Consider the following 27,486-nt stretch of genomic DNA (forward strand, 5'->3'; position numbering starts at 1 on the left):
CCAAAAAATAATTTTGAACCCTGCAACCAGCCCCTAATACTGCCACACAGCTGAGTGGTAATAAGACAGCATGATAATGTACTCACTGAGTCAAAAAGGCAGCTTGGCAAAAAAGCTTTCTCTTTTTCTGCCCCCCGCAACCTGGAATACACTGCAGCAGGATCTAACTGTCCAACTTGATCCCACTAGGGGAATTTAAACACGTTAGGGGAACTGGAAAAAACATCTTCGGAATCATGTTCAATTGTTTTTAGTACTTTTGTGTTTTCACTCTACTTGGCACTTTCGTTAGGCTAAATGTTGTATACATATTGTGTATACTATAATCTGTTTGTAACTGATGTGTATTGTCCTTAACAGGTCTCTCTTGAGAATGAGACCATGTGTGTCAATGAGATTACCTATATAAATAAAGGTTAAATAAAAAACAAATAAAAAAAAAAGTGTTCCAATACCCGCAGTCGCAAACCTATACAGTCTATGTCGCAAACTGATAACACAACGTGATGAGGTAACAATGCTACGCCATAAAGACTCATAGAAAAAGACAGACTTTTGTGCTACTTTTGGATGATAATGCGAAAGAAATGCCAAACAAAGCAACATGGAATAACATTTCACAGATGAAATTGGTGTTTTACAATATTTTACTCGCGAATGTTAATATCACATCTTTAAACTAACATAAAGTTAAGTGACTGTATGCCCTCATACTCAATTAAGATGATGCTAGCCTAACGTTATGTCAGGTAAAGTATTTTTTATTTAATTATTAATATATCAGTAATGCTGAAAATGTTATTCATATGTGATTTTTTTTTTCTTTTTAGAACTCGCCCATTTAAGTTATATTGAGGCTTAAAGCCGCATACTGTTACTATCTACACAAGATACGGTATTTTGGTTTGAAAACCTGCAATTTTAATTTAACTAAGTATCCTGTCTCATAAATACATGACTGGTGATGAATGAATGAAATTCAGCGAGAAATTATGATTTTAATTGTGGATAAATCTCCTGCCTCGATAGACCATGGATGTATTAAGAGAAGATAGACCATAGACAGTTAAAGAAAGAGATAGACATAAGGTTACATGCATTACGCAGGCGCGGCATGTCCGTCCAAAACAGGCGGCCGCGTCGACATATTGCTCCAATGAACAGCAGCCGCCGGTATTTACGTAGCACCGGAAATGGTGTTGAGAATGTTTTGAAGGAGTTCGCCTTGACAATAGTTGAAAGCTGCATTAACGTTAGCTAGCCAATGATATCAGTCTTAAGTGGTAACGTTAACCATTTTTGTTACACTGACTCTGGCGACGATTTTTGACCAGCGGCTAACATTGTCAACAGGACTTGGTGTCAATAACATAGCTATAACGTTAGCAGTAACGTTTCTTGATGCTAGCGTTAACCTGCACAGCGGTAGAGTAACGTTAAAGCTGACGTTAATTTAGTCGTTTTTTTTTTCTGTAACGACAGTTACAAAATATTGATTCAACAGACATCTGTTGCCAATACCGAGAGCACCGAAAAGAAATGGATTGCATTCACGGGTAGCTAAAGTTTTCTTCAAGCATTGTATCTCTAAGCAATGTAGGTGACGCTAAGCTAAGCCCTAAAGAGCAAACATTTGTGAAGTTTCATTGTCAAAATATTTGATGTTTTATGTATTAAACCACATACAGCCGACAATATAAAATAGAGGTAGTTTAAATTAATGTTGGCTTACAGTGTGTGAGTTACGTTAACTTAGTGGTCCTGTGCTGAGAGGAGGAAATGTCTGAGGTCAGGGTTAACTTGCTTGAACCGGAGGCAGGGACATGCAGTGACCAGGGTGGACCATCTCCTGACCCTGTGAACTCTCCCAGTATTGAATCTTCTGGGCCTGACCTGCAGGGGTAAGACTTTCTTTCTCACTCAATTAACTAGCTGTTCATTCCGCGCAAGTATACGAGAGTATAATAAGCAAATCACGTTGATCTATATTTTCCTTCCAGCCTTCTGCCTGCTGATCACCCATCCTCAGCAGATGTTAGTCCCTCACCTTCTGCTGAGGCAAGTGGCTTGTTGTCATTACCCTGGGAGATGGTAACCCACATTGCGTCACACCTTCCTGCTCAGTGCGTCATCACTGTGCTGCCAAAGGTTAGTTTTAAAGACTTTTTTGGCCCATCACTCACTTCCACTGACGATCGTTTGTCGGCTAACTTTCTTGCTGGTGTTGTTCAATCGTATTACTAAATCACTATGTTATATCTTTCTCTGTTTTGCAGTATGCTTCCAAATTGACTGGGAAAAATAACAGTGTTATTAGCCCTCAATTAAGTTTGTTGTTTAGGCATTCACTTTATATATTTTTGTTTGACAAAACAAAAAACAAGTTTAGTTTTCCAGAATCAACATGTATTATAGGTGGCCCTGTGGAGTTTAATTGTAAACATACAAAGTTATGTTTACCTTGAGTATTACTCAACATGCATTGTGTTTATCCTTGAGGTCTAACACGTGTTGAGTGAATTTCCTTCATCATAAAACATTTGCAGAGCCATTTTACTTTAAAGTGTTTTAAATCCTGCATTGTTCATCCTTCATGTTCATTAGCAAGCGGTCTTCTTCGTCCCTGCCTCTGTTGGCACATTACTGTGTTTCTTGGCATGTTACTCCCACATGTAGATCAGTGAAATAGTATGAAACCATTAGCAGGAATGTGCATTGTGTCACGCAAGAACATGCACGTGTGTCCTCACACTAGTGTGTCCATATTGTTACAAGAGGGCAGAAACTCCACAGGGAACTTTTACGCCTTTATCAGTCTTGCATATATTAAATATTTTCCCTCTTCCTCCTCTTTTTAGGTCTGTCATGCATTGGGTAATGTGGGTAAGGACAACACCGCTTGGCAGCTCCGGGCAAACAGACTAATAGGATCCCGAGCTGGCTTTCCAGTGGGGCCGAGGGAGGACTTTGACTGGCCCTCTGCTTGCCTGGAGATGGAGCAGCTGATAACCTGCTGGACAGGCCAATCACACCTTGTAGCCAGACAGACTCAAGGGGATGAGGAGGAAAGGGAACAAGTGAGACCGCAGCAAAGGGGAGGGCAGGATGGTGAACCAGTTGCAGAAGGACAGGAAGATGGTAGAGAGGATGAGGTAGAAGGGGTGGGAGTGGAAGCGCAGGAGGTTGCGTATGGTGTTGATGAAGGGATGGAGGTGGCAATGGAAGGTGAGGATGATGAAATGCAGCCAATCGTAGGTGGGGACCAACTGGTAAGATTGAGAGAGGAATTGGAAGAGAGACTGGAGGATAATGCAGCAGCACTAATGGAAGAGGAAAGGGACCACATGATGGTGTTTGGTGGCAATGAGGGACAGGATGGTTCTCTAAATCACCAAGAGGTCTTGGCCTACGGCAGGAATCTGGGTAATGGAAGACGGGTAGAGATGGAGCAGCGTCAACCCCCTAGAAGTCCTAGCCCACCCCCAGCGCTGGAGTGCATCACCCTAACTTCAGGCCACATTGCCCAGGTCAACTCAGTCCTCCTCATAGGGGGAGAGGGAGCAGTTTGTGCCACAGGCTCCAGAGACTGGAATGTTAAACTGTGGGATCTAAAGACAGGCTCTGGTGGCACGCTGCTCCACACATTGGGAGGACAGGGTGACTTCAGCTCTCATCGGGGCTGGGTCTGGTGCCTGGCATCTCAGGGACCTCTGCTGGCCTCAGGGGGCTTTGACAGCACAGTGAGGCTGTGGGACCTACAGGCAGGTGGTGCAGAGAGGGGCCTGATCAGGGCTGGTGCCGCTGTCCTCTGCTTGTCCTTTCAGACAGATGTATTGCTGGCTGGTACATTTGACAAGAGGGTCAGCATGTATGACATCAGAGGTGAGGGGATTTAGCATATCACTTGCATTTCAATTTGTCAGTGTGCATAAAGTGCAAATAAATGTCATTATTAAAAAAATAAGTGATGATAGATAGCAGTTAGCTATCAAATAAAGACAAATCATTTAGTGTCTGAGGTTATTCATGATATCATTTTGTCTACAGCTGCTGAACCCCTGGTAAAAAGCCTCCGTCTCCATGGTAACGCTGTAATGTGCCTAGCTGCAGATGACAAGTACATCATCTCTGGGAGTAAAGACTGCACTGTGGCTGTCTATGACCGTAGGGCAGGCAAGGGCTTGAAGAAACTTCGGGTAAATGCAAGCACACAGGCACACACTCTTAAGTTTGCGTTAGTGTGCATATATGCTCAGATGCACCTGTAAACCAAGACTAACTCCAACCAACCGCTTCCTTTCTAGCTGAGCTCTTATCTGCTGTCCATGAGCTACAGTGGCTCTGAAGTATGGGCAGGAGACAACAGCGGCATGATCCACTCCTTTTCCATGCAGACGGGGACCTTAAAACCCCTGTCCCACTTTGATGTTGGACACACGGCTCTGGTCACTGGCATCCACAGGTCCCCTGGGAGCCTCTACACCTGTTCCTCTGATAGTACTGTCAAGGTAGGATGAGGCAAATTCTTTGTTGCATTACATTTTAACTAACTCTGCTACTTAACAGTTTTAAGTTGTAATTTCTTGTCTGTATTACAGGTGCATATCCCCTGTGCTCCTCCAAGAACATTATGCACACTGCATCACCAGACTGGAGTCAGTGGGGTTAGTGCTTTGTACCGCAACGTATAGATAATTAAATGATCTTATTGTTTACATTTTTACGAGGACTTTGATTGTATAAAGATTCATTTTTATTTAACTAGGCGTCTAATAGAAATAGTAAAAAAAAAAAGTGAACTATAGCACAAAGTCATAATCAATACAGTATCACTAAGTAATCCAGGCTTTGTCATTCTCATTTCTGTTCTGTTCCCCCCCCCCCCCCCCTCCCCTGTGTCATCACCCATTCTCCGCCTGTCTGTCTTCAACTGTCAGCTGAGTGTGGATGCTGGAGTCCTTGCTGTAGCCTCAGGGGATGTGTGTGTGGACGTCTGGAGGCCCAGAAAATGAAAGAGCAAGACCCGCAAACTCTGTGGCAAGACTTAAAAAGCAGGTGGTGACGCCTATCAGCACCCCCTTGAAAACGAGATGGCATTTTGGAATTTACAACAAGATTTACGACACTTCAAAACAGATGTTAGTATTCATTTAAGAAATAAACACGAGAAGGTAGGACTGGAAATTAAGACCGTTGAGCCCTGTGTCGTACATATGGCCAAACATTTTATTTTTTATTTTGCTGCACTGCCAAACACAAATGTTGTTTAATTTCGCTGTAATACATCATTCATTTTTAATTCATTTTAGTTTTTTCTTGTGTTTATATTGTTGTATGGTAGGGGTCCATTTGAGAAGGTTCAGGTCCCTTGTGTTGGTTCAGCTAAAAGCCCTCAACCGTTTTTTAATTCCTTGTTTAATCCTGTTTAAGACATTTCCCTACAAACACATATGTGAACACAGGAAATGTGTTTACTGGTAATGTTTGTCTCGTGCACATAGCTTTCAAAGACACTGCATTTGAAGGAATTTGTCTCCTCCTAATTGTTGTGCGTTCAAACAGCATTGAAACTAGTGTATAGCAGGCTATTTGCATGCTCCCAAAGTGTCTGAATCCATTACAGTAACTGACATTGTACCAAAAGCATTAGTTACTTGTCATGTACAGTGAAATAATTGTATCCAAGTACTCTGTGACACACCGATTGTATTTGTAAAGCTATTTATTTAAACACAATACTCTGTGAATGTGTGTGTTTGTGTGCGCGTGTGTACAAAAAAGTATAACAATTGAAATGCTTGGATGAATCTTAACTATAAATCATTTGCACAATATTTGACGCATGCATCTATTAAAACACACTGAAGGACTATTTCCACAGAAGATGACATTAAATGGCCTCAAAATCTAGTGTCTGAATTATTGGCTGGCTGTGTTCACTGCCCTGTGGGGAGTACATACAATCAATAGCTTTGTGCTAAATGTTTGGAAAAGCAGCTATTCAAATTCAAGTCCTGAGTCAAGTTACCCATGTAATTCCATACTATTGAAAGGTTGAGATCAAACCTTTTAAGGGATATGTGTAAAGAAGCAACATTGAATAAAGAGAAAATAAATGGAAAGTATTTACAAATGCAAAACCATTATTTGTATTTTTCACATTTCCTATGTTTTAGGCTTAACATGCATTATCTCAAATAGCAGATTTATTGCCATACTAGAAGGATTATCTTGTACACATTTGACAGTAGAAAATCTGTGGTTACACTCCGACAGGAGTTGTCCCCACGGCAGTCTGTTAATGGTCGGTCAGCTCTACTCAGGACTGTTAAAGCAGCACACAGGTCTTCTTATCTTTAAACGGGTTGGACGAGGCAGCGATGCCGGTGAGCAGAGGGTCACTGCGCCTGTGGTCCTGACAGTACCGGACCAAATCTGCTGCTGTCAGAGAGATCTGCTGGGATTAAGGTGGACAGGGTGGCATTTCACAGGATTTCAGACATGACAAAACTATGTGCCATTGAATGTTAATAATACATGGAGCATGTCAGTACACTCCAACGACTGATCAGATTATTCAGATTCTTACATACCTTTATTCTCTCCATGCTTGCCTCCAGCTGAAGTTGATCCACCAGTTTTTGTGCCTGAATAACACTGTTGCTGCTGCACATCTTTCCTGACATGGCCTTCAATATGAAGACTCAGCAAAAAAAATCCTTCTATTTCTGGACTCAATATGCTTCTTTAAAACTAAAAGGAGCAGCAAGAAAATGATTTTGTACAGAATCCCAAGAGTCAGCACAGGTTGTTCAGGAGTCTGGTCAGAGAAGCTCCTCACTTTTCTTCCTCACCTGTAGCCCCTTTTATTCTCTGTTGGGGAGAGTTCAAAGGCTCTGTGATATGAAAGGTCATACAGCACAGTGGTGGTGGAAATGTCACTAACATCACACATCACTTCACAGCAACCACTGATGAAAAGGTTATTAGCCAAGGCATTATGCTACAAAGCTACATGCTTTTTGCCTTTAAGCTACAATGTGTTAATTAACTTGCTTGGGTATTTCCCTCGTTTCCTAATTTAAAGGCCCGCTACTGTAAGTATTGCAATTGTTAAGCTACTCCTAAAAGCTGCAGTTTCTACTTTGTAGAGTGACATTTAACCTTTGAAACACAATAATGTAAAATGTCATGCACTGTTTAAAACAACCAGCTGTTTATGGAATAATTTAAACCACCTTTGTCCAGCTCAAATAGGTTGGAGCATCACACTGTTAATGCCAAACACAACAATAATGTAAAGCTCGAACAGAAACCATTAAGTCATTTTATTTTGGATACATATAAGTAGCATTTACTCCATCATTATTTTAGGAATTATGCATGACTGATATTTTATAAATAAAAAAAAAATAAAAAAGTCACGTCACCCCTGCAGTACTCTAAAGTACCCCTAGGGGTACGTGGTTTGAGCACATGGTTTGGGTTATTTTTTTGGTCTTGTTTGTCCTTTCGCACTTTCCGTAGTGGGAGCTTGCAGCAGGCGACCCATGCGTTGTTTGGTTGTTTACGGTAATGGTCTTCAGTAACGTTTACGGTCTTTCTTGTGCCCGGTGACAGCCGTTAGTAGATACTATAACCATCTTAATCAACTCACGTGTCTTCAAGAATAGGTAACGTTATGTTTTCATCTCCATCTGCAAATGTTCATTCATGATTGAAGTCAGTCGATAGGACAAAACAAGCTCACAGTTAGCTTGTCTGCTAGTTAACGTCAGTCATATCGTATCATAGCCTAAATAATATAGCCTTCAATTAAGGGACTTCAGTTTTTGATTTGCAAAAAAAATGTGTTTTCACTTTGTCATTATGGGTTATTGCGTGCAAATAAAGTTAAAGTAAATGAAGGGGTCTGAATGTTTTTCTAAAGCCACGGTATAACGTATGCATTGAGAGAGTGAGGGTGTATTAGAGTTGTGTTATGAATTATGGCAAAAACATCGATCAAGAAAACAGTTCCCATGAACACACCCTTGTGGGCTTCCTCTGAATCCTCTCTATCTATCGCTTAGTGTCAAAGTTCGCCCTCACCCAGAGGCCTTCTGGAGAACAGTGCTTCAGAATGCTTTGTAGAGTTTACAGAATAGGGTTTTTCTCAGCTGTTACACATCAGACAAATGCTCAGTCACGGCTCAGTTTTTCAGTATGTCAGTCAGAGCAGAGCTGCTACAGTCACCACAGACTGAAGAGAGATTACATCCATTATTACCTGACCAAGGCTCTACTAGACATCCCCTTGATGATAACCACATCACTAACATGTTCTTTTTGTTTTTGCAGAGAAGATGGCAGACCATGCTCCTTCTGTTGCCATGGAGGCCGTCCTTAAACCCAGTTGCGAGCTCCCAATTGACATGCAAAAGATCAGAGGCTACGACTTCAACCAGGGGGTTGATCTCCACGCAGTGCTGAAGTCCTACATCAGCACGGGCTTCCAGGCCAGCAGCATGGCCTTGGCCATCCAAGAGATCAACCTCATGGTGAGAGGAATGGATGTGTAACGAAGGTTATAATGTAGAAAAGTAACACACACAAAGGGTTGTCGTGAGGTGCTGATCACTGGAAGTAAACTTGAAAGTAAGTGTCGCACACAGGCCTGAGGGCCGAGACGTCATCTAAATAAACTAGAGAAATGCATATGGAGCCAGAGTGTGTGACACTTTTTTCTTCCTTTTATTTGTAACTACGGTTTCATGTGTAACTACCGTTATCTTACATAAAGCACATGTTCTAATTTACCTCTGATAGCCATGCAGATAGTTTTGGTTTTATTGACCCAGGGTTTGAGATATTAGTCTCTGTGATTTGTTCCTCTCTCTTCCTCCACCAATACAATGGAGGTGAATGGGATTTCATTGGTGGGGCTCACAGTACTAAATAATTACAAATAATACAACAGCAGGTTGTCTTTCTAGAAACAAAGTACTTGTTTGTCTGGAAAAAGCTATACACCTCACTGTATTTATTTATTTTTTCTTAAATTTTTTTGGCCTTAATTTTGACAGTCAGTGCAGAGGTAGTCTATATCCACAACGTTCCACTTCCGGGATGGCTCCATTGCCGACGGAAATTCCCCCAGATTTCACTCATTTAGGCCGGATATCCGTTACCTTGGGACTTCTTTGTGTTGGTGGATTTATGAGGACTATGGTTAACTGCTCCTCAGATCTCTGCAGGGTAAATCCAGACAGTTAGCTAGACTATCTGTCCAATCTGAGTTTTCTATTTCACGACTAAAACAACCTTTGAATGTACACGCGTTCCACCAAAACAAGTTCTTTCCCGAGGCTATTTTGCAGCGGCGGCGTTGCTCTGTATGACGCTTAGCGCCGCCCATGACGATTATAATTGGTTTAAAGAAATGCCAATAAACCAGAGCATGTTTTTCTCCCATCCTGGAATGCTGTGTGGACTTGCCACTTGCAGTGCTGTGGAGGAAGGTCTGGCAGTGCGAGACTAGTGCAGAGACAGGAAACGTGGGGAGAGATAGGGGTATAGAGAGGCAAAGTCCCTCTTCTTCTGGTGGACCACCATGGAAACTTATTTCGAGAAAAAAAAGATGCAGGATAGTGAATGGTAAGAGAAAAATAATTATGTGATCCCGTTTTAAATTGAGCCATGAATACACATATGACGTTCGTCAAAATGAAAGATAATTTTTCAAGTGAAAAAGGTCTCAGATGATACAGATTCAGAAGCCTGTGATCAGTCTGTCTCTGATCATTTGTAATGTTGGCCATTGTTGTCTAATGACTCCACACACCCACAGATAGAGAAGCGTCTTGAGCCAGTGGAAGAGGGTGAAGGAAACGAGTCTGATGAACACCGCAGCAAGTCTGGCTGCACCATCTTCCTGGGTTACACCTCCAACCTTATCAGCTCTGGAGTCAGAGAGAGCATCCGCTACCTGGTAGAGCACAAAATGGTACGAATTCATAAACTTGTCATAGTGACATCACAGGTAACATCTCAAATAATCTACCAGTTTGACAGCGGGACTAGTTTCTCAGAATCTGTTTTGTCTTTCTGTGTTAGGTGGATGTGATTGTAACCACAGCTGGAGGTGTAGAGGAGGATTTCATCAAGTGTCTGGCTCCCACGTACTTGGGAGAATTCAGCCTGTCCGGCAAGGAGCTCCGCCTGAGGGGCATCAACAGGTTAGCAACCAGGTTTTCTCAGGCAGAAAAACGCTGATGGGGCGCTGGGGAGTGCTTCATCCCAGCGCTTTGAAGCGCTGCTTGTAGGATTTTGTTTCTATGACAATGGCATTAACGTTAGCTAGGTAGCAAACTTACTCACGTACACGCTGATAAAAGCAAAAACACTCACCAGCAACATTCAATGTCCGGCCGATTTGCTCCCACAAATGGGCTTTTCTGTCAAAGGAGCAACAGTAACGACACTAGCGCTTTTCTAAACAATTCAGAGATTTTCAACTAGAAGTGTCAGAGTGGTCACACTGAAAAAGGCGGAGCGCTCAGAAAAAAGACGCTGGGTGCAGCGGCTTTTCCCTACGTGGCCGCATGCGTGAACAATTGAAAAAAATATAAATAGGTGTGCTGTATACTTATAATGATAAAAGACATGATGCAGGGTTTTGGCAGGCAGGTCATCTTTAGAAGTCCTAGCTTATATAGCAGATTCCCTAATTTGTTTGTTTATGTCTGGTCCCTGTTCATCCCCTTCATCTCTTCCTCCTCCTCTGTGCTTGCTGGATGTAGGTTAGGGAATCTGTTGGTGCCCAATGACAACTACTGTAAGTTTGAAGACTGGCTGATGCCCATCCTGGACCAGATGCTGTTGGAGCAGAACACAGAAGTGGGTCTCTCTTATTAGCGTATTGTTTGTCTATTGCACGCAGCACAGTTGTATGAAATAGCAGTACTTATTAAGCCCAGTTCAGGCTAAAGATTTGTGACCAGTTGAAACTTGCAACTACATGCGACACGCTGGTCTGCAACGTCCTAAAACCCGCCAGTTCACACCAATGCGCAATTTCTGTAGTTTACAAGCGTACTCCGTTTACGCTATTGGCTGTTGAAACAGGTGACGTCTCTTATGTTCTAAAACCAGCCACTGGGGACTTGACCAGCTGAGTCGCAGGCAACGCCATCAGCTGGCTAAAGTCGTGCTGAGACGGGCCAGTTCAGACCGCTGCAACCTTTCCCTGCGATGTTCTCAAACTGTTTTGTATCGTCACGAATCTTTGGTGTGAACTGGACTTTAGTCTGATATCCTCTCATAACACACAGTTGTGCAGTCAGGATGTTCCAAACTCTCATTTTATAATATTGTCTACATCATGTAATATTTGACCTTTATTATTTCAGGGCACCCGTTGGACTCCCTCCAAAATGATCCATCGGCTTGGCAAGGAGATCAATAATACTGACTCTGTCTACTACTGGGCGTACAAGGTGAGTCCTGCTTTATATTGGTAATGTATTACATCATAAGGGAACCAAAAAGACAAGAAAAACTAAACCATTCAAGACACAAAATCAAATTGCTTGAAACTCTGACAATACAGACAAGTATAAAATAAATGTACCAGCTTGTTAAATGTGAATATCTTCTAGTTTCTTCTCTCCTTTGTGACAGTAAACTGAATGTCTTTGAGTTTTGGACAAAACAAGACATTTGAGGACATCATCTTAGGCTTTGGGAAACACTGATCCACATTTTTCACCATGTTTTGACATTTTTATAGATCAAACAACTAATCGATTAATCGAGAAAATAATCGACAGATTAATCGACTATGAAAATAATCGTTAGTTGTAGCCCTACTTACCAACTCTGTATAATTTGTACGTACATTGTGTTTTTGTCTATACATCAGTCATTAAATATGCCATATTATATTCTGTTTCAGAATAACATTCCAGTGTTCAGTCCTGCTCTGACAGACGGCTCTCTGGGTGACATGCTCTACTTCCACTCTTTTAAGAACCCTGGCCTAGTTTTGGACATAGTGGAAGGTAAAAGCAACATTACTGCTAGAGAACAGGTTCACCGTAGCTGTCTCAGTGTTATCTGTTGGTTATGTCAGGAATGTGGACTCTATTTCAGATATTCGCAGGTTGAACAGCCAGGCGGTGTTTGCCAAAAGGACGGGAATGATCATCCTGGGAGGAGGGCTGGTCAAACACCACATATGCAATGCTAATCTTATGGTAACTAACTTCATGTTTATTTCCACATAACATGTTTATTTCTTACTTTAGCACTCATACATGACTTCACATCAGTTTTTATAAACAATTCTGCATATAAATTGAAATGTTTCATCAGTTGCAGAATGTAACTGTGCATTTAATCAAATACTGTGCAATTTTGAGGTCCTTTTATTGAGTGAGTATTTCCATTTCACGCGCCATCGTATTTCTTTTCCACTACTATTCAGAGGGAAATATTTTACTCCACTACATTAATTTACCAGCTTTAGTTACAAGTTACTTTCCACATTTAAGATTTTACATGCAAATAATATCATGAGCTTATAAAATAGGATGCATTGTTATAGATTAAACTACCCAACAGTAGCTATATAAAATAGTTAAAATTAGTTTCTCTTCCAACTATTAACAGTAAAATGCTACTCACACGTTTTTCTGAATTATGAGTACTTTTACTTTTGATAATTTAAGCACATTTTGCACTAATCTAGTTAAGTGACTTTTTCCAATGCAGGACTTTTACTTGTAATGGAGTATTTCTATATAGCAGTAATGCTACTTTTACATTAGTAAAGTAAAGTAAATACTTCCTCCACTACTGTTGGTCATGAAAATTTTTATTTTTTTTATTTTAAAGATTATTTTGGGCTTTTTCCGCCTTTATTTTTGACAGGACAGCTAGGTGAGAAAGGTGAGAGAGAGTGGGAAGACATGCAGAAAATTGTCACAGGTCGGATTCGAACCCTGGACCTCTGCATTGAGGCATAAACCTCTCAGTATATGTGTGCCTGCTCAACCTGCAAAACTGGTTCCTCTTCTGACGCACTGATGTCTCTCTTCTGTCTCCTTCCAGAGGAATGGAGCTGAGCATGCGGTGTTTGTGAACACGGGTCAGGAGTTCGATGGCTCTGATTCTGGGGCCAGACCTGATGAGGCTATATCCTGGGGCAAGATAAAAACAGATGCCACACCGGTGAAGGTACTGATATTTATACTACCAATATTAGCCTTGACCAGACCAAGACTAATGTCAACATTATGTTTCATTTATTACAATTATAACCTCAGATACTCTTTTCTTACAAGTCTTCCCTTCTTCTGCTTCAGTTAGTTATTACATATATTTCCCAGATAATGCACCTGAACTGTTTAAAAGGTGGACTGTTCTTGCTCTTTAATGGTGATTGGCTGACATCAAACATTAAGGTTGCTTTCACACCTATAGTTCTGTAGACTCGGTGCGATTTGGGGGTGAAGTTGCAACATTGTTGCATTTTTCATTTGGTCTAGTTAGCATTCAAACTGCACAATTGTCAAGCTCACCAAACATTGTAAACAAATGTCACGCTTTGGAAACGGTCATATGAAACTCATCGACACTTCCTGCTCTCAGAAATAATGGAGCCAGCACCAAATTTATGGGTTTTATGTTTGTTTTTTTAGCATTTCTAATATTTTCGAACAAGGCGACAATGTGAGCAGCTGAGAAGACAGCGAATAAAGGAGAGAGAGAGAGAGAGAGAGAGAGAGAGAGAGAGAATTAAATTAACTCCTTCCTGTTGGTTGGTTTAGTTTATATTAGTTTATTTCCATCACATAGATACACAACATCACATACGTAACATAAATAGTTAAAAAGGGTCACCCTATATTGTCATCTTAACTCGTTCATACTCAAAACTGACCAAACAGTTGTAGTTTGAAGCATTTGCTTATTACACCATACTTTTTACATTATTCTATTTAATTTATATTTTGGTCCCTAAGAGAGGATGTGTAACACAGACGACGAGCGATGTATGACCATAAGTTATGGATTTGGAAGTTATCATTAGATAAATCATATATAAGTCCGTAAATTGGGTGCAGGGTTGAATTAATTTAAATTGCAGGCTAGTAAATTAACTTTTTTTTGGTTCACTTCCTATATTTGGTTCGGATCGCGTTCTCACCTAATGTGAACCGAACTGTAGCGCACTCGGAAACGAACCAAGACCCCCGTTTTCAAGCGGCCCAGAGTTTGGTTGTTTGGTTCACACCAGAGTTCAAATGAGCTTGAATACAATTTATGGTGGAAAATGTGTTTGGAAAAAGGATGTTTCTAACACCTTTGGCCTCAAGGTGGCAGTGTCTGCACAGTTTGTGGTCCAAGGGTGCAGTGTGGCATCAAAGCAACAAAACATAAATATAAAAGGCAGGGACTGGAATCAGTTTAGTGTAGTAAGTGTGTAACACACAACAAATATAACCTTGCAGAAAAGTGGTACACTGCTCTGTTCTTTGTTCCCAGGTGTATGCAGATGCCTCTTTAGTCTTCCCTCTGATTGTGGCCGAGACCTTCGCTCTCCACGCCGACAAGCTGACTGCTGGCAAGAAAACAGATTAAATGGTTGCCCCCTTCAGTGCTCTGTTAGAAACAACCAGCTTTGTCCCCTTGGATCTTCCCTTGTTGGACTAATTGCATTGCAGATATCAGTTTAATCTTTTAAAACTTTTTGTTGAAAATACATGGTTAAGGATTGGCAACAATAAGAAGCAGCGTTACATACAATGCTGCAATTGAAAACCTTATTTACTGGGAGTTAGTGGTGGGGGTTTCCTGTCTTAATGCTTTCAATGAAAATGTTTACTTGTTAAAACAAGTACAGTTTTTCCCTTTCTATTCAGATAGCTGTAATAGATGGGCAGCATGCTATTGCATGTACCAAAGAGTCTAAAATGCATCAGGTTTTAGCCGTGTGTGTGTGTGTGTGTGTGTGTGTGTGTGTGTGTGTGTGTGTGTGTGTGTGTGTGTGTGTGTGATACACACTCATGAGGGAATGTTATTTAAGAGTTTTGATTTATATTTAAGTTTAGTTGTGGCATGCCACATCACTTGTACATTACCTTATTGCTTCTCAGTATCTACCTTCTTGTCACTGTTACAGGATGGAAGATGTGCCTGTATAACTTAATAAATCATAATCTAATCTATAATCTATAATTTCTTCCCATTACAAAAAGTCTTTGTGCAGTAGTGTTTGAGAAGGCCACAAGGGTTCCATCATGTGACACTTTAATTTCACATGACTGTGACAGAGCACATAAGAGATTACTGCGGATCTACTGTTTGAGGAAAAATGAATATTTTGAATATTAAAGTTTGCAGCTCCTCAGTTGCATTTGAAACATCTGAACTGCAGAAAGTGGCCACTTTATTTGCTACACTTATACAATCTAATGCAATTTAAATGTCTGCCATATATTCTACCTTTTATCATAATGTTCAGCTTTTGATGATGTGAATCCATCTATATTTTTTATTATTGAGACCATAGTTAAAGGTGGTTTTATTTATATATAAGGGAGCATAATATTAGAAAAATTTCTAAATATAATGCAGTCTGGTCCAACGCCACCAGTAACTATGACCTCAATGCTAAAACATAATTTACACACATTTAACACCTCTGTGACACTGTCAACAAAAACAGAACATTATAGGCATAATAAAAGTAGACTTCATGCCAGAACACATAAAGTGGACACTGAGTGTATTTATCTATTTTATAAGCCTTCAATTTGATAACCTTTTTTGTTTGGCAATTGAGAGACCTTCTGTAAACTCTGATTCAGCTTTCAACCTTTTGAAATGTCTCTTCTTAATAAACAGAACTCAGCACTGTGTTCTCCATTGCACTTTGAGTTTGTCAAAGTGTAAAGAAAAACAAAGTTGTAAACATCTCATTCACGTACAAGTGGTGGCAAACTTGCTCAACGATAATCCACTGAGAGGCGAATGCTGCTTCAGAGATGAAATGATGTCTAGCGAGATCCTCCAGTCACCTTAGTGCTGTTTGTAAGATCCTACCCTCCAATCCCCTGAGGGGCTCATAAGAGCATCACAACTTCTGCATGTGTAGTTAGTGCTGTGACTCTCAGCTCCTTCCCCTTTTAGCTTTCTTCAGCAGAATCAACCGCATAATCTAGTAACAATGTTAAAGCCATTTCCCATCACAATACATCAGACTGCTATTGTGGGAGTGGATATTTCCTCTGGCTAATCACTGCTCCCATATCCTTTACACACAGTCACTGTTACACTCACAACCCAGTTATATTTGCAGACTTTGGAATGGAAATGTGGGTAGTTTTTGTGTCAAAAGTGTATATAATATATTCACTTGTTTTCCTAGAGTTTAAAGTGTCAGAGTGTCTTTTTTTTAGTGGGAATGGTGACCTTTTCTTTTTTGGAAACAGAGATGGAGAAGTGGAATTGGAACTGGGATAAGGTCAACATTCCCAAAACCTCAGCCCCATGTCTCTGTCTCTGTCTCTGTCTCTGTCTCTGTCTCTCTCTCACACTCATCACACACACACACACACACACACACACACACCCAAATTGGGCGTTTCTGTCTTAGTACAAACTGCTTTTCCATTCAGTCCTTTTATCATTTCCTATTGGCGGTGACACTGTGTGAGTGTGTGTTTACCCAGGGCTCGACAGTTAAAAGATTAATGTAAAAGGCAGTGGTGTGTGGATTCTCAGCCCTATAGTAACTTATGTTTGCTCTGTGCTTAATGGAAAGATTACAGAAATACTGAGAGGACTAAAAAGAGTGAGATAGAGACTGTGTGTGTGCATGCGTGTGGATGAGCTGTAGTCACGCTATGATAATATTGTGTGGCGTCTGCACAGAGCAGACAGTGTTTTTCCCCTCCTCCTTCTGCGGAACAATCACTACACTGTGTGATGTGCAGGGCCACAGCAGTCATAATGGCAATTATGTCTTTTCCCGGCTAGATTGGGAGCTTTTTTTATGGTGAGAGAACCAAAGAGTCAGACGGGGAGGGAGAAAGAAGAAGGAAAAGACAGAGGGAGAGTTGACCTGCTTCACAGCTGCAGGGTGGGGTGGATCTGTGAATAGGGCTGGGAAAAGAAAGGAAATACACAGTGGATAGATTTGTGCCCATTTGCATATATATATATATCAATTTAAAAGTGTGTATGCAAGGCCATAATTTCCCCTGGGGATAGGTGGGAACGTGCCCTCCTCACTTTTCAAAATCCTGTTGTTTTTCCCTGCTCATTTTTGTTGTTTCAGGTTGGTTTTTTTTAACTGAAGTCTCTGAACAGTGTCCTCATAATGTCCAGCACCATATTCCAGACAGCAGAAGAGAAGTGCTGATAAAAATGTTGATGTTTTTGTCTGAATCACCTTCAGTTATTACCCTATGCTCACAGGAATTAGCTTAATGTGCAGACTTGTTTGCCATGGGATTGGCCTCTTGGGCTGCTAAGTGCAAACAGCGTTTTTTTTTGAGTAAACATAAATGTAATCTATATGTCTACAGTTAATATTCTCTTAATACGCTCAAATTCAACAGTAAACCACAAGTAAAGACACGATAATCGACTTGTATTGGGCATATAAAGGAAACAAAAGAACAGAATTTCTAATTAAAAAAATATAAATAAATTATTGTGGCTCTCTCCCCCAAATGCATCTTCCTGGCCATGGATGTATTATAGTCCTGACTCCTTATCTCCACCTCTGTTTACCTGTTATGTTGCCATAGGAACTCCCACCTCGGAAACCTATTGGCCAACCTGAGCAAGGTGCGGCAGGTGAAGGAGTATAATAGTGCGTGGGTGTAAAGAGGGAGGAAAAAAAGACATTTGCAGAGTGAGGAGGGGCTGAGCGAGACAGAAAGACAAACATTCAGATAAAGAAGAAAAACAATAGAGCAATAAATGTATAGAAGGCGGGTAAAGAATTTAATAAATGGAAGAGAGAAGTAGAACATGAGTGATAAAAGGATGACTTTTACATCTACCTCGCGCTGCTTTCTCAAACAGGAAGTCGCCAGTTGAACCGCCGTCTCCTCCTCTGACGCATGGCTGAGGCTGATGACGGCCATGTGTCACTGTTGCTTTAGCAACCACCCCAGCAAGGACAAACATCCGGATAGATGTAGTGTCACTATTTTTCCCCAAATCTGTTATAATCTTAATACAGCCATGGTTATAATCGTAGTTTAACCACAGCGTACTATCACCTGTGGTATCACCTGTGGTAACCAGTAACATAGTTTTCACCCAGTATCTGATGTAATATGTCTGTAAACCATTAAAATAGTAGCCTAATAGTAATAGTAACATTTTAAAACTGATTATAATATTTTCAGTGATGCAGCTACAGGCATACACAAAATTGAGCAAAGGCAGAGAAACGAGTTGGATAAAATCAGTTTACATGTAAATATATTGTATTATAGTTTTACTTCTGCTGTATTTGTGTGTCTAAATAGTAAAACAATATTTTTTACAACCTACAACTGATCTATAGGCCTGTAAAAAATATTGTTTTATATACATACAAAAATTAAAATAAATATATATATATATATATATATATATATATATATATATATATACATTTTTGGGCATTTCTGCCTTTATTGGATAGGAAAGCTGAGATACTGTATGAAAGGGGAGAGAGAGGGGGAAGACATGCAGGAAAACCGTCACAGGTCGGATTCAAACCCCAGACCTTCTGCGTCGAGGAATAAACCTCTGCATATGTGCGCCCGCTCTACCAACCGAGTTAACCGGCCACGGCCTAATAATATTTTAAGCCAGGGATCTTCAACAGGGGGTCCGGGACCCTCAGGGGGTCCTCAGAGTCACTCCAGGGGGGCCTCCAAATTATTGTTAATTTTTGAAAGTTTTCTCAAAAATTAAAAAGTCTTAACATGATTCTAACATATTATTAGCAAATATATATCCCCACTGATGGTAGGCTTACTGGCCAATAGGTAATGTAGTCACTAAGGTAGCCATCCACAGATACAGTTCAACCCAAAGGATTGACTGTTTCACATTGTTTCACATTTAAGGGTTAACATTAAAACATGATTAATAAAATCATGCCAACAATTATTAGGCTATTTGAATAACTTAGTATTCTATGCAAAAAAGGTATCTATAAATGCTTTAGGCTGCCCTAAAAGTTATTGTAGGACCAGATTAATATGCAACTTTATTTTATACAATATCTGTAGTAGGGGGTCCCTGCTCCGTCTCTCTTTCAGTTAAGGGGTCCTTGACTTAAAAAACGTTGAAGACCCCTGTTTTAAGCGATTATGACTCAAGAGTTGGTCATTTTTATGGGCGCCTTTGTCATTTTTCATGTATTGTAGGTTGCTGGCAGCTTTATACTTTGTTAAATTGACAAAATGAGAAGTCAGACTTTTCTTCTTCAATGCATGTGGCTTAAGGACAGTTTAAACATTTGATTTATTGTAATTTGAATGTAGATGTGTGTCCTGATTCTTCCTCTTTCTTTTTTCTGAGCTGGTACCTCACTAGAATAGGTTTTTCTTTTTCAGTAACACCATGAAACTTAATTGTCTGTTATTTTTCTTGTTTTTTTTTTTTTCCCCTCTGTAGTCATCTGTAAAATATGTTTTAAGCTATGCAAATGTGTGGTAAAAGTCTCATACTGTGCAGGGTTCACAAGAGGTAAACAGTTAATGTTGCATAATTGTACTGTGATCAAACTGAAGTAACACAACGTGAAAATAGATTTTTATCATAACATTAGTTGGTTGGGAATAGGCAGTAAGGTGCCATGAGAGCGAGCAGACTTTTATTCCAGCCAGAGACAAAAAGCTGAGTGGAGGAACCGTTTGTCAGTGAAATTTGGTATAATATTGTTTTTTTTTAAAGATTATTTTTTGGGCATTTATAGGCCTTTATTTGACAGGACAGCTGAATACATGAAAGGGAGAGAGAGAGGGGGGGGATTACATGCAGCAAAGGGCTGCAGGTCGGAGTTGAACCCGGGCCCACTGCGTCGAGATGTAAACCTCTATATGTGGGCCCCCCGCTCTACCAACTGAGCTATCCGGGTACCTAATTTGGTGTAATATTTATTTAAAATGAAAACCAGTATTCAATTTCCATGTTCCTGACCTGACACAAGAGAAGAAGGAAAAAGGGAGATAGAGAAAGGTAACGGGTTAAATATATATATGTTGGGTTTTTGATGTTACATTTATTCTATAATTGTAGGCATAGTTAAAAAAAAATACAAGACACATGTACTGCTTTTTCAAAGACATTTAATTTGAATCAAATTGAATGCACACATTATCAATCTGCCGTCATATTTATTTTATAAATTTTGGTTCAAAAAGTAATCGCACATATGAAGAAAATGCAACTCTGTCCCTGTTTATTTTACAAACATGGTACCAACAACAGACAATTAAACAGAAAGTACAAAGTAATTTTGGTTTTGAAACATCAAAAAAAGATAAGAGCAACACACACAAAACACTGAAACCAATGTTGCAGCAGACCTTATTAGATATATTTTACTACAAGCGAGCTATAGATTTCAAAGTTTATTTGGTCACATTGGTTTTCTTTAATTAAAGTAGCTTTTATGGTTTCATGAAAATTGAAGATTTTAATAGTCTGCAAATGCAACAAGAGATCAGGCATTAATCCAAGTAAAGTGTTTCATTACAAAATAAAACATGTTGGAAAACATGTTGCAATTTAGGAATTCAGTGAGACAAATGACTTTAACATAAAGAAAAATATTTCATAATTGTCAGTCATTTTAAAATACATTTATTTAAACATGCATGTACACGTCCATACTTTGAGACGATAGCTACAGTCATAGTGGAGTTAAAATGAACTGTGTGTGTGTGTGTGTACACTGTGTGTGTGTGTGTATGTACCGTATGTGGAAAGGAGACCAGTCTCCTGTTCCTGCTGAACTGAGCCAGCCAACGTCACACACTGATTATCAGCACAGCAGGCACAGGAGACTGACCCAGCAGGGGAGGGGGTAGACAGAGGTGACTACACACACACACACACACACACACACACACACACACACACACACACACACACATTGCATGCCCTACAGGAACAGGAGCAGTCTTTAACACTAATGAGACAGCTGACATTTAGCAAACACTGACACACTGAAGCTGCACAATTTCAGCTAATTCAACAGATTACAGTTATTACCAGAAGCTTATGGATAGGGACACCTGCCCCCATACACCCCTCTTGGCCACACTGCATTGGCCTTACGCTTTCACGACGCAATAGTGAGTCATCCGTGAACCACACACCAACTCGATCACACATGCTGTCACGGCAGAGACGATTAAGTGGGCTTCTGACTTTGTTGGGCCCATAAAAAGAGAGTAAATTTAGAAAATGAGCAGCAGCACGTTTTTCATCCCTCTTTATCGATAGACTGTTTTAAAAGAGGAAGTGCATTTCCATACACAGTTTTCATATGTTAACTGGCCAAGTTTCCATCCAAATTTAGCGTACATTTTAACTTTCCAGAAAAGATACATTTCCAGAAAATTTATAATGGTTACTATCCACTACTGTTATGTGAATATTAGGAGTTGGGCACAAAAAAGAAAGAGAAGAAGGTGCAACGAGATGACGTACTTAAAAAAGTGCCAGTCAGACCTTCAACGAATGTAAATTAAAACATGATGGAAATATGCCATTTATGTTCGTTTCATGCATTGATTTGAGGAAGGTCTTTTCATTAATGCTCGGATGAAAACACCCTTTATATCTTAAGAGTTTCATATTTTGGGCTTGTCTGAAGTCTGCATGGTGTTAATGTGAAGAGTGGTGGTTTGATGATCCGGCCCCTCCATGACCTTTACTCTCCCCTTGCTGGCTGCAGCCCTGTGGCGGCAGAACTTAACCACTGTGAACATGGCAGACACTCACTGTTCACATGTGGGTTAAGTCCTGCTGCCGCACAGCCAGGTCGTGCAAGCACCTGTTCGTGACACAGAGCGGGATGGGTGTGTTTGCGTATGCAAATTAGAAACATGGATGTGACTGTTTGGGAGTTAGCAAATTAGTGTGTGTCTGTGAGAAAGAGCTGGCTTTCTTCATGTCAGCCATTGGAAATCCCTGGCAATGTGATTCAGTCCTGTAGTCTCAAAAATCACTCTGCCAGGAATTCCCCTGGCCAACAGAGACAACTAGACAGTTTGTGGTGAGAGGACTTAAAAGCATGCGTAAAACTAATAATAAACACCAAAATAGACCTCTGCTTTCATTGTCACCTCTAATACTTTGTTAGAGGCTACAGTATATCCCTCATCTATAACGTTCTGTAAAGGAGTGAATTGTCACAGCAGTCCTATGTTCTACATCTTTTTCATTCACAGGTCGTAGTCATTGCACTTTCTCAGCCCTGTATGTACTGTATGTGTGCATGGTTCTCGTCCACTCCCAGACTTCCTGTGGCCTCTTATAAAAATAGCTTTTCAATGACAGAATGGAGAATTAGGTTAGAAGGAAGTGGCCAGTCAAGTGGCACTCCCTTAAAAAACGTTTGCCCCTCTCTGTTCTACTATACTTCTGCCCCTTTATCTGTAAAATGAAATGGCCCAAGAGCACAGGGCCGTATTTCCTCTGCTGCTAAACTACTGCTAAATCCATGTTGAGTTCAGAAAACTGATACTGTATTTATATGTTATTGCTTCTTATTACTGCCTGTCAAATGATGCCTGATATCTCCAAGCACATACACGCATTACCCCTGGAGCAGCACCTATTAATCTGAATTTCTTTATGTTGAATTTTACCTGTCTGGAAACGACACATTTAGTAAATAATTGAATGTCATTCCAAGCTCCAGATCCACATTGAATGCTATTTTTTCCATCTTCTTTTAAGTCTCTTTATTTTCAGCAGCATAAATATTCCACCATGTACAAGGTATGAGTCAGTGGGACACTTTTGGGGAACTTCAGACTCTAAATACGTTTAAACCGGCTGTCTATTGTCACTGTGGGCCAAGTTGTTGCAGAGCTGCTCCAAGGAAGCAGTGAACTCGGGCACTATCACTAATGCTGTATCATTGTTGTCACAAATCTACTACAGCCAGGTCTGAGAGTTTGGAAAGAGCTGAACATTTTAAATACCACTCAATGAAACAATTTTGTATTTAAATTTTTTAAGCAGGAAACCTAAAACTCTGCTCTTAACCTCACACAGAGTAAAAACCCTGTTAGACGCGTTCTAGTTTCCTCCAGGCCAATGCTCTTTCTCTCAGTCTGTGGTCCAATCAACCAATAACACCAAATTATAACCGCTCAGAACACACTGTGATTTTGGAACTACTGGGAAGAAATTAGAAAACCCATGTTTTTTTCTCTGTCTGCTCACTCTTCATACTTTGTGAGCATCTCTCTTTTACACTCTCTCTCACAGATAGCAGTACGAGAAGAATTTTTGAGACCCTAGCTAGATTAGCGTAATTTTAGGGCCAGGTTATTATTTGTCACTCAGTTCATGGAAAACTTAAGTATCTACATAATTATGAATCTTTAACATTTTGTTTTGCATTTTACTGTAGTTGTAAGCGTCTCCTTAAATTCTGTTTTATTTTATGACATGTGCATTATTTTCTTTGGTCGGTCTCCACATGTTCACAATAAAACGTGCCGTCTCAAGAGAGAAGGTCAATTAAGGTCCCAGCACCCATCAAAGACAGTACACTTACTCCTTTTTAACTCCTCTCCTCCATCAACCTAAAAGCCTCTATCCCACCATCCTTTCATCTAGCAGTGGCTCGTCTCGTGTGTTATTTTCTCTGCCTTTTCATCTTTTCCATCGGTTTCTCTCTTCCCCTTTGCGTTCCCCCAGTCGAACCCACAGCCGTTAATGTCTATGAGCTCATTCCTTCCCTTCCCCTGTAATGACAGCACTCTGGTTGACGCACGCTGTCCAACACCTCACCTCAAACGTTCGCTGTGAGGATCTCAATGTGTCTCACTTTTGCATTTGGCCTGTCTTGCTTTTTGAGTGCTACGGTGGAGCCAGGCAATCCTGTTGTTACAATCTTCTCAAATTGGATGTTTACTATGGTTGAGAATAATCATAAGCTTCTGCCACGTGGGCTGTGACTTATTGACAGCTCGTAATTGTGCCAATGTGTTGCATCCTGATAGAGGCGCAGAATTGGAAAATTGGTGTCACTGGGTTACGATCAGCTGCAGATGTTCCTAAGTAGAGTTAAAATGTTTTTAGAGTGTTTTCATGGCCTACAGCCTTGTGGGTTGGGTGCTTTGATGGTTTTAGGGTGTGCGCTTTACACTTTGTGTGTGTTCTACTCAGTTTATAACTGCACACGATGTATGGAGCGCCCAAGTGTAGACGTGGCCACTGGCTGTTTTCTCAAACTGGTCTCTCCCCTTCAGTCAGAGTGCAGAAATTGACATTGCCGTTTACATAAGGGCACATAGTTAAGTGGAAAAGCCTCTGTTGAGACAGCTGGATCTCAACCCCTTGGTGTTTCATCACATATCTCCGTGCGCACACACACACACACACACACACACACACACACACACACACACACACACACACACACACACACACACACACACACACACATGCACGCAATCAGTCTCTCCGCACATAATATGCTCACTATCAATAAACAAACACAGGTATGCCAGTGGGCTGCCGGACAAACATGACATGAGCGTTAGCCGGGTTCTCACCCAGTCTCATAAACAGGAATAGTACAAATACATACCAATCTGACACCATTCACACATCCAGGCTGTATGGCGCTTCACAGAGCAAACAGTGAGCAGGGCAACTCACAGGCTGGCTGTACTCTGCCATTGTGCACCTCATTAATGATTATGTATCAAACTGAAGCATATGTAATTTGTTTTCAATCTTTCCATTGCATTGGACAATTTTACAGAGGGCAGTTTGTTTCCAACCCCAGTCTCATGTGAAATCAATCTATCCAATGGTTTAAGACATTATGTCAACATTGGAGCACAAGGGTTATTATAACGCCTGAATTCCCTTCTTAAAGTGGCAATCCGTAAGATTTCAGTCCTGGTTGATTTAGAATTTCTATTTGAGTGAAATCAGTGGAATTGTGCTGAGAGTTTAGCAGTCTGGAGCATAGAAATACAATCTCATTCCATGTCTAAGTTTTCAGAATTGTGTGCATAGTTCCATTTTTTGTGTGTATACAATGGAGAAAAACATAATTATTTTAGGGAGATATCACGCCAGACACCCAGTTTGTAATACTGCAAATATACAAATATTGCAATACGTTCATCAGTGGGCCATAGGCTTAATCATCATTACGTTACCTCTTTCTGCAATAGATGGTGACAGATATTGTATTTAAATGAAAACCTTCAAGATTACAGCTTTAAAGTGTAAATAGGCCACATTTGCTTTTCATAATAACTGTTGTATCCATTACACTTCTAAATCACACTCGCACTGATAAATGCAGAGGGAGAAAATGTGGAAAAGTAACTATTAACCAGAGTCCACAAAGGTGAGGAGATCAGCGTGGAGAGGAAAGATGCCTGACACAGCAGAAACTGTGGCAGCATTTCCTCTGCAACTTACAGAACATTTTCATGACAATGTTTTCAGTCAGATGCTAATTCAGGCCTGTCAGTTTCTTAAACCCAACCATTAGATCTGCAAAACTGACAAAAAATACCGTAGTGAAAACATAGAACACATCCCAACAACCTTAACCTAGATCTCTGAACTCACACACCTTACAGCACAGCAGTACCACACCCTGGCTCTCTTGCTACCAGACAGACTGTGTGTCTGGGTATGTGTGCGCATGTGAGTAAGACTGTATTTGTTTCATGTTGCGTGTTAGGGCGTAATTATTGCTAAGGCCGTGACATTCTGTGACATTCATACAAGGACTCGGGCTCTACTATGGGCCCTATCTGTTGCAGTTTTCCTGAATCAAAGGGGAACGTACATTGGCTGGCCTGGAATCAATGGAACGCACCACATGTGGGACATTAGTCTGAGCATAAAAAAAGTATTTCCAGCTCCAGATTTGAAAAAAAGAGAAAAGCTCAAAGTCTCTTTGGGCTGTAAAGCTAGCCTCAGCAGTGAAGAGCCCAGCCCGAGCCCGTGGTCCGCTCCCTGTAGCCCTATGCGTGTAACCCTATCCTCCGCCTGATTCGTTGCCAAACACTCTTACCACCACCAGCCCTGTACTTAGTGTACAACCGCCCTGCTGCCACTGAACCACACATGCACAAATGGATGCAAAAAGTACACACACACACACACACACACACACACACACACACACACACACACACACACACACACACACTTTTATTCCACTACGCCATGGTTTCCTGAGCCTGGGCCCATTCCTACAGATTGCTGCTGGGCACACCCACTCACCCAGCCACCCCACGAAAGCCAAGGCTTGAGTCCTGGATCCCCACCTTCTCTTCTGCTTCAGCTCCTTCTATTCCCTCTTTCTTCCATCTATTCCTCCATCCATTCACCCAATTGGCCTTCCCTGGTAGGCTTTCCAATCTAATGATTACTCACTGTAAACCTCTCTTTCGGTCTTTCCCATGTCTTTTGACGGAGAGGTTATCTGAAGTCACAGTCAGTCGCGCACAGAGTAAAGCAACATATCCCTCTGTTACTTTTGAGTACTTTCTGGACTAAATTAAAATCATTTTTATCTTGTCTTTCCTCTGTGCTTCAGCGTCATGTTAATCTCCTTCAGCTTCCATTGCCTAATTTGTTCTATACCAACACTACCAGAGGGGAACCAGACAGGACGGCAGACAGTAAAACAGAGACAGCCGTCCCTAAGCTGTAGCTGAAACTGGGTTAGCTACAGTAGCTGCTGGATTCCCTTCCTTTCATGGAGGTTTGGGAGCTTGCAGACTTACAGGGCCTCTGAACAATGAGAGGAATGTTTGAGCGGCTCTGGCCTTGCTTCACTTCTACCATTATGTCTCTCGACTGCTTTTCTAGAACTTTTTGTGACCTCTGTTCCCGCTCTGTGCTGCCAACACAGACTGATGGACATGTAGACAGATAGATGACACGCATGTGGTAGATGGATGACATACATACTGTAAGAAGACTGTTGCAAAGGCAGACAAAAAGGTACAGGCAAACTAATTATGCAGTAATTAATTCAGACAGTTGGAGATATAATCCCTAAATCAGACCGACAGACATACAGGCAGACAGACAGACAGACAGACAGGCAGGCAGGCAGACAGGCAGACAGGCAGGCAGGAAAACAGACAGAAATCAAGTCATCCCATTCAAAGGAACTATTTACGTCTGACCTTTGTAATGGAGCCGGTCCACAGTGGCAGACGTTAGATCAGGGCAATATTCCAGTGCCAACATTAC

General features: G+C 40.9%; 3 protein-coding genes across 4 annotated transcripts; 2 read left to right on the top strand and 1 right to left on the bottom strand.

Annotated features, from left to right (window-relative positions):
* Positions 1-1,185: 1,185 nt before the first annotated feature.
* On the top strand, positions 1,186-5,910 carry fbxw9 (F-box and WD repeat domain containing 9). Of its 2 annotated transcripts, XM_035996777.1 has the most exons (8): positions 1,186-1,556; positions 1,757-1,901; positions 2,001-2,148; positions 2,859-3,882; positions 4,048-4,196; positions 4,305-4,508; positions 4,599-4,664; positions 4,938-5,910. In XM_035996777.1, the coding sequence occupies exons 2-8, from the start codon at positions 1,780-1,782 to the stop codon at positions 5,010-5,012; spliced, it is 1,788 nt and encodes a 595-aa protein (XP_035852670.1). In that variant the 5' UTR covers positions 1,186-1,556; positions 1,757-1,779; the 3' UTR covers positions 5,013-5,910. The 2 variants fall into 2 exon arrangements, with proteins under 2 accessions (XP_035852670.1, XP_031168631.1); XM_031312771.2 differs by having other exon boundaries at positions 1,186-1,901.
* A 314-nt stretch (positions 5,911-6,224) lies between these two features.
* Positions 6,225-6,976, bottom strand: LOC116059592 (guanine nucleotide-binding protein G(I)/G(S)/G(O) subunit gamma-12-like). Its single transcript, XM_031312772.2, has 2 exons — positions 6,594-6,976; positions 6,225-6,454 (listed from the first exon to the last, which is right to left on the bottom strand). The coding sequence occupies exons 1-2, from the start codon at positions 6,684-6,686 to the stop codon at positions 6,329-6,331; spliced, it is 219 nt and encodes a 72-aa protein (XP_031168632.1). The 5' UTR covers positions 6,687-6,976; the 3' UTR covers positions 6,225-6,328.
* A 521-nt stretch (positions 6,977-7,497) lies between these two features.
* Positions 7,498-15,902, top strand: dhps (deoxyhypusine synthase). The gene is made up of 10 exons (XM_031312850.2): positions 7,498-7,673; positions 8,341-8,540; positions 9,830-9,985; positions 10,096-10,217; positions 10,782-10,878; positions 11,391-11,477; positions 11,936-12,041; positions 12,133-12,236; positions 13,093-13,218; positions 14,530-15,902. The coding sequence occupies exons 2-10, from the start codon at positions 8,346-8,348 to the stop codon at positions 14,623-14,625; spliced, it is 1,089 nt and encodes a 362-aa protein (XP_031168710.1). The 5' UTR covers positions 7,498-7,673; positions 8,341-8,345; the 3' UTR covers positions 14,626-15,902.
* Positions 15,903-27,486: the final 11,584 nt, after the last annotated feature.

Source organism: Sander lucioperca, chromosome 21, assembly GCF_008315115.2.
Source record: "Sander lucioperca isolate FBNREF2018 chromosome 21, SLUC_FBN_1.2, whole genome shotgun sequence".
Classification (NCBI taxonomy): Eukaryota; Metazoa; Chordata; class Actinopteri; order Perciformes; family Percidae; genus Sander; species Sander lucioperca.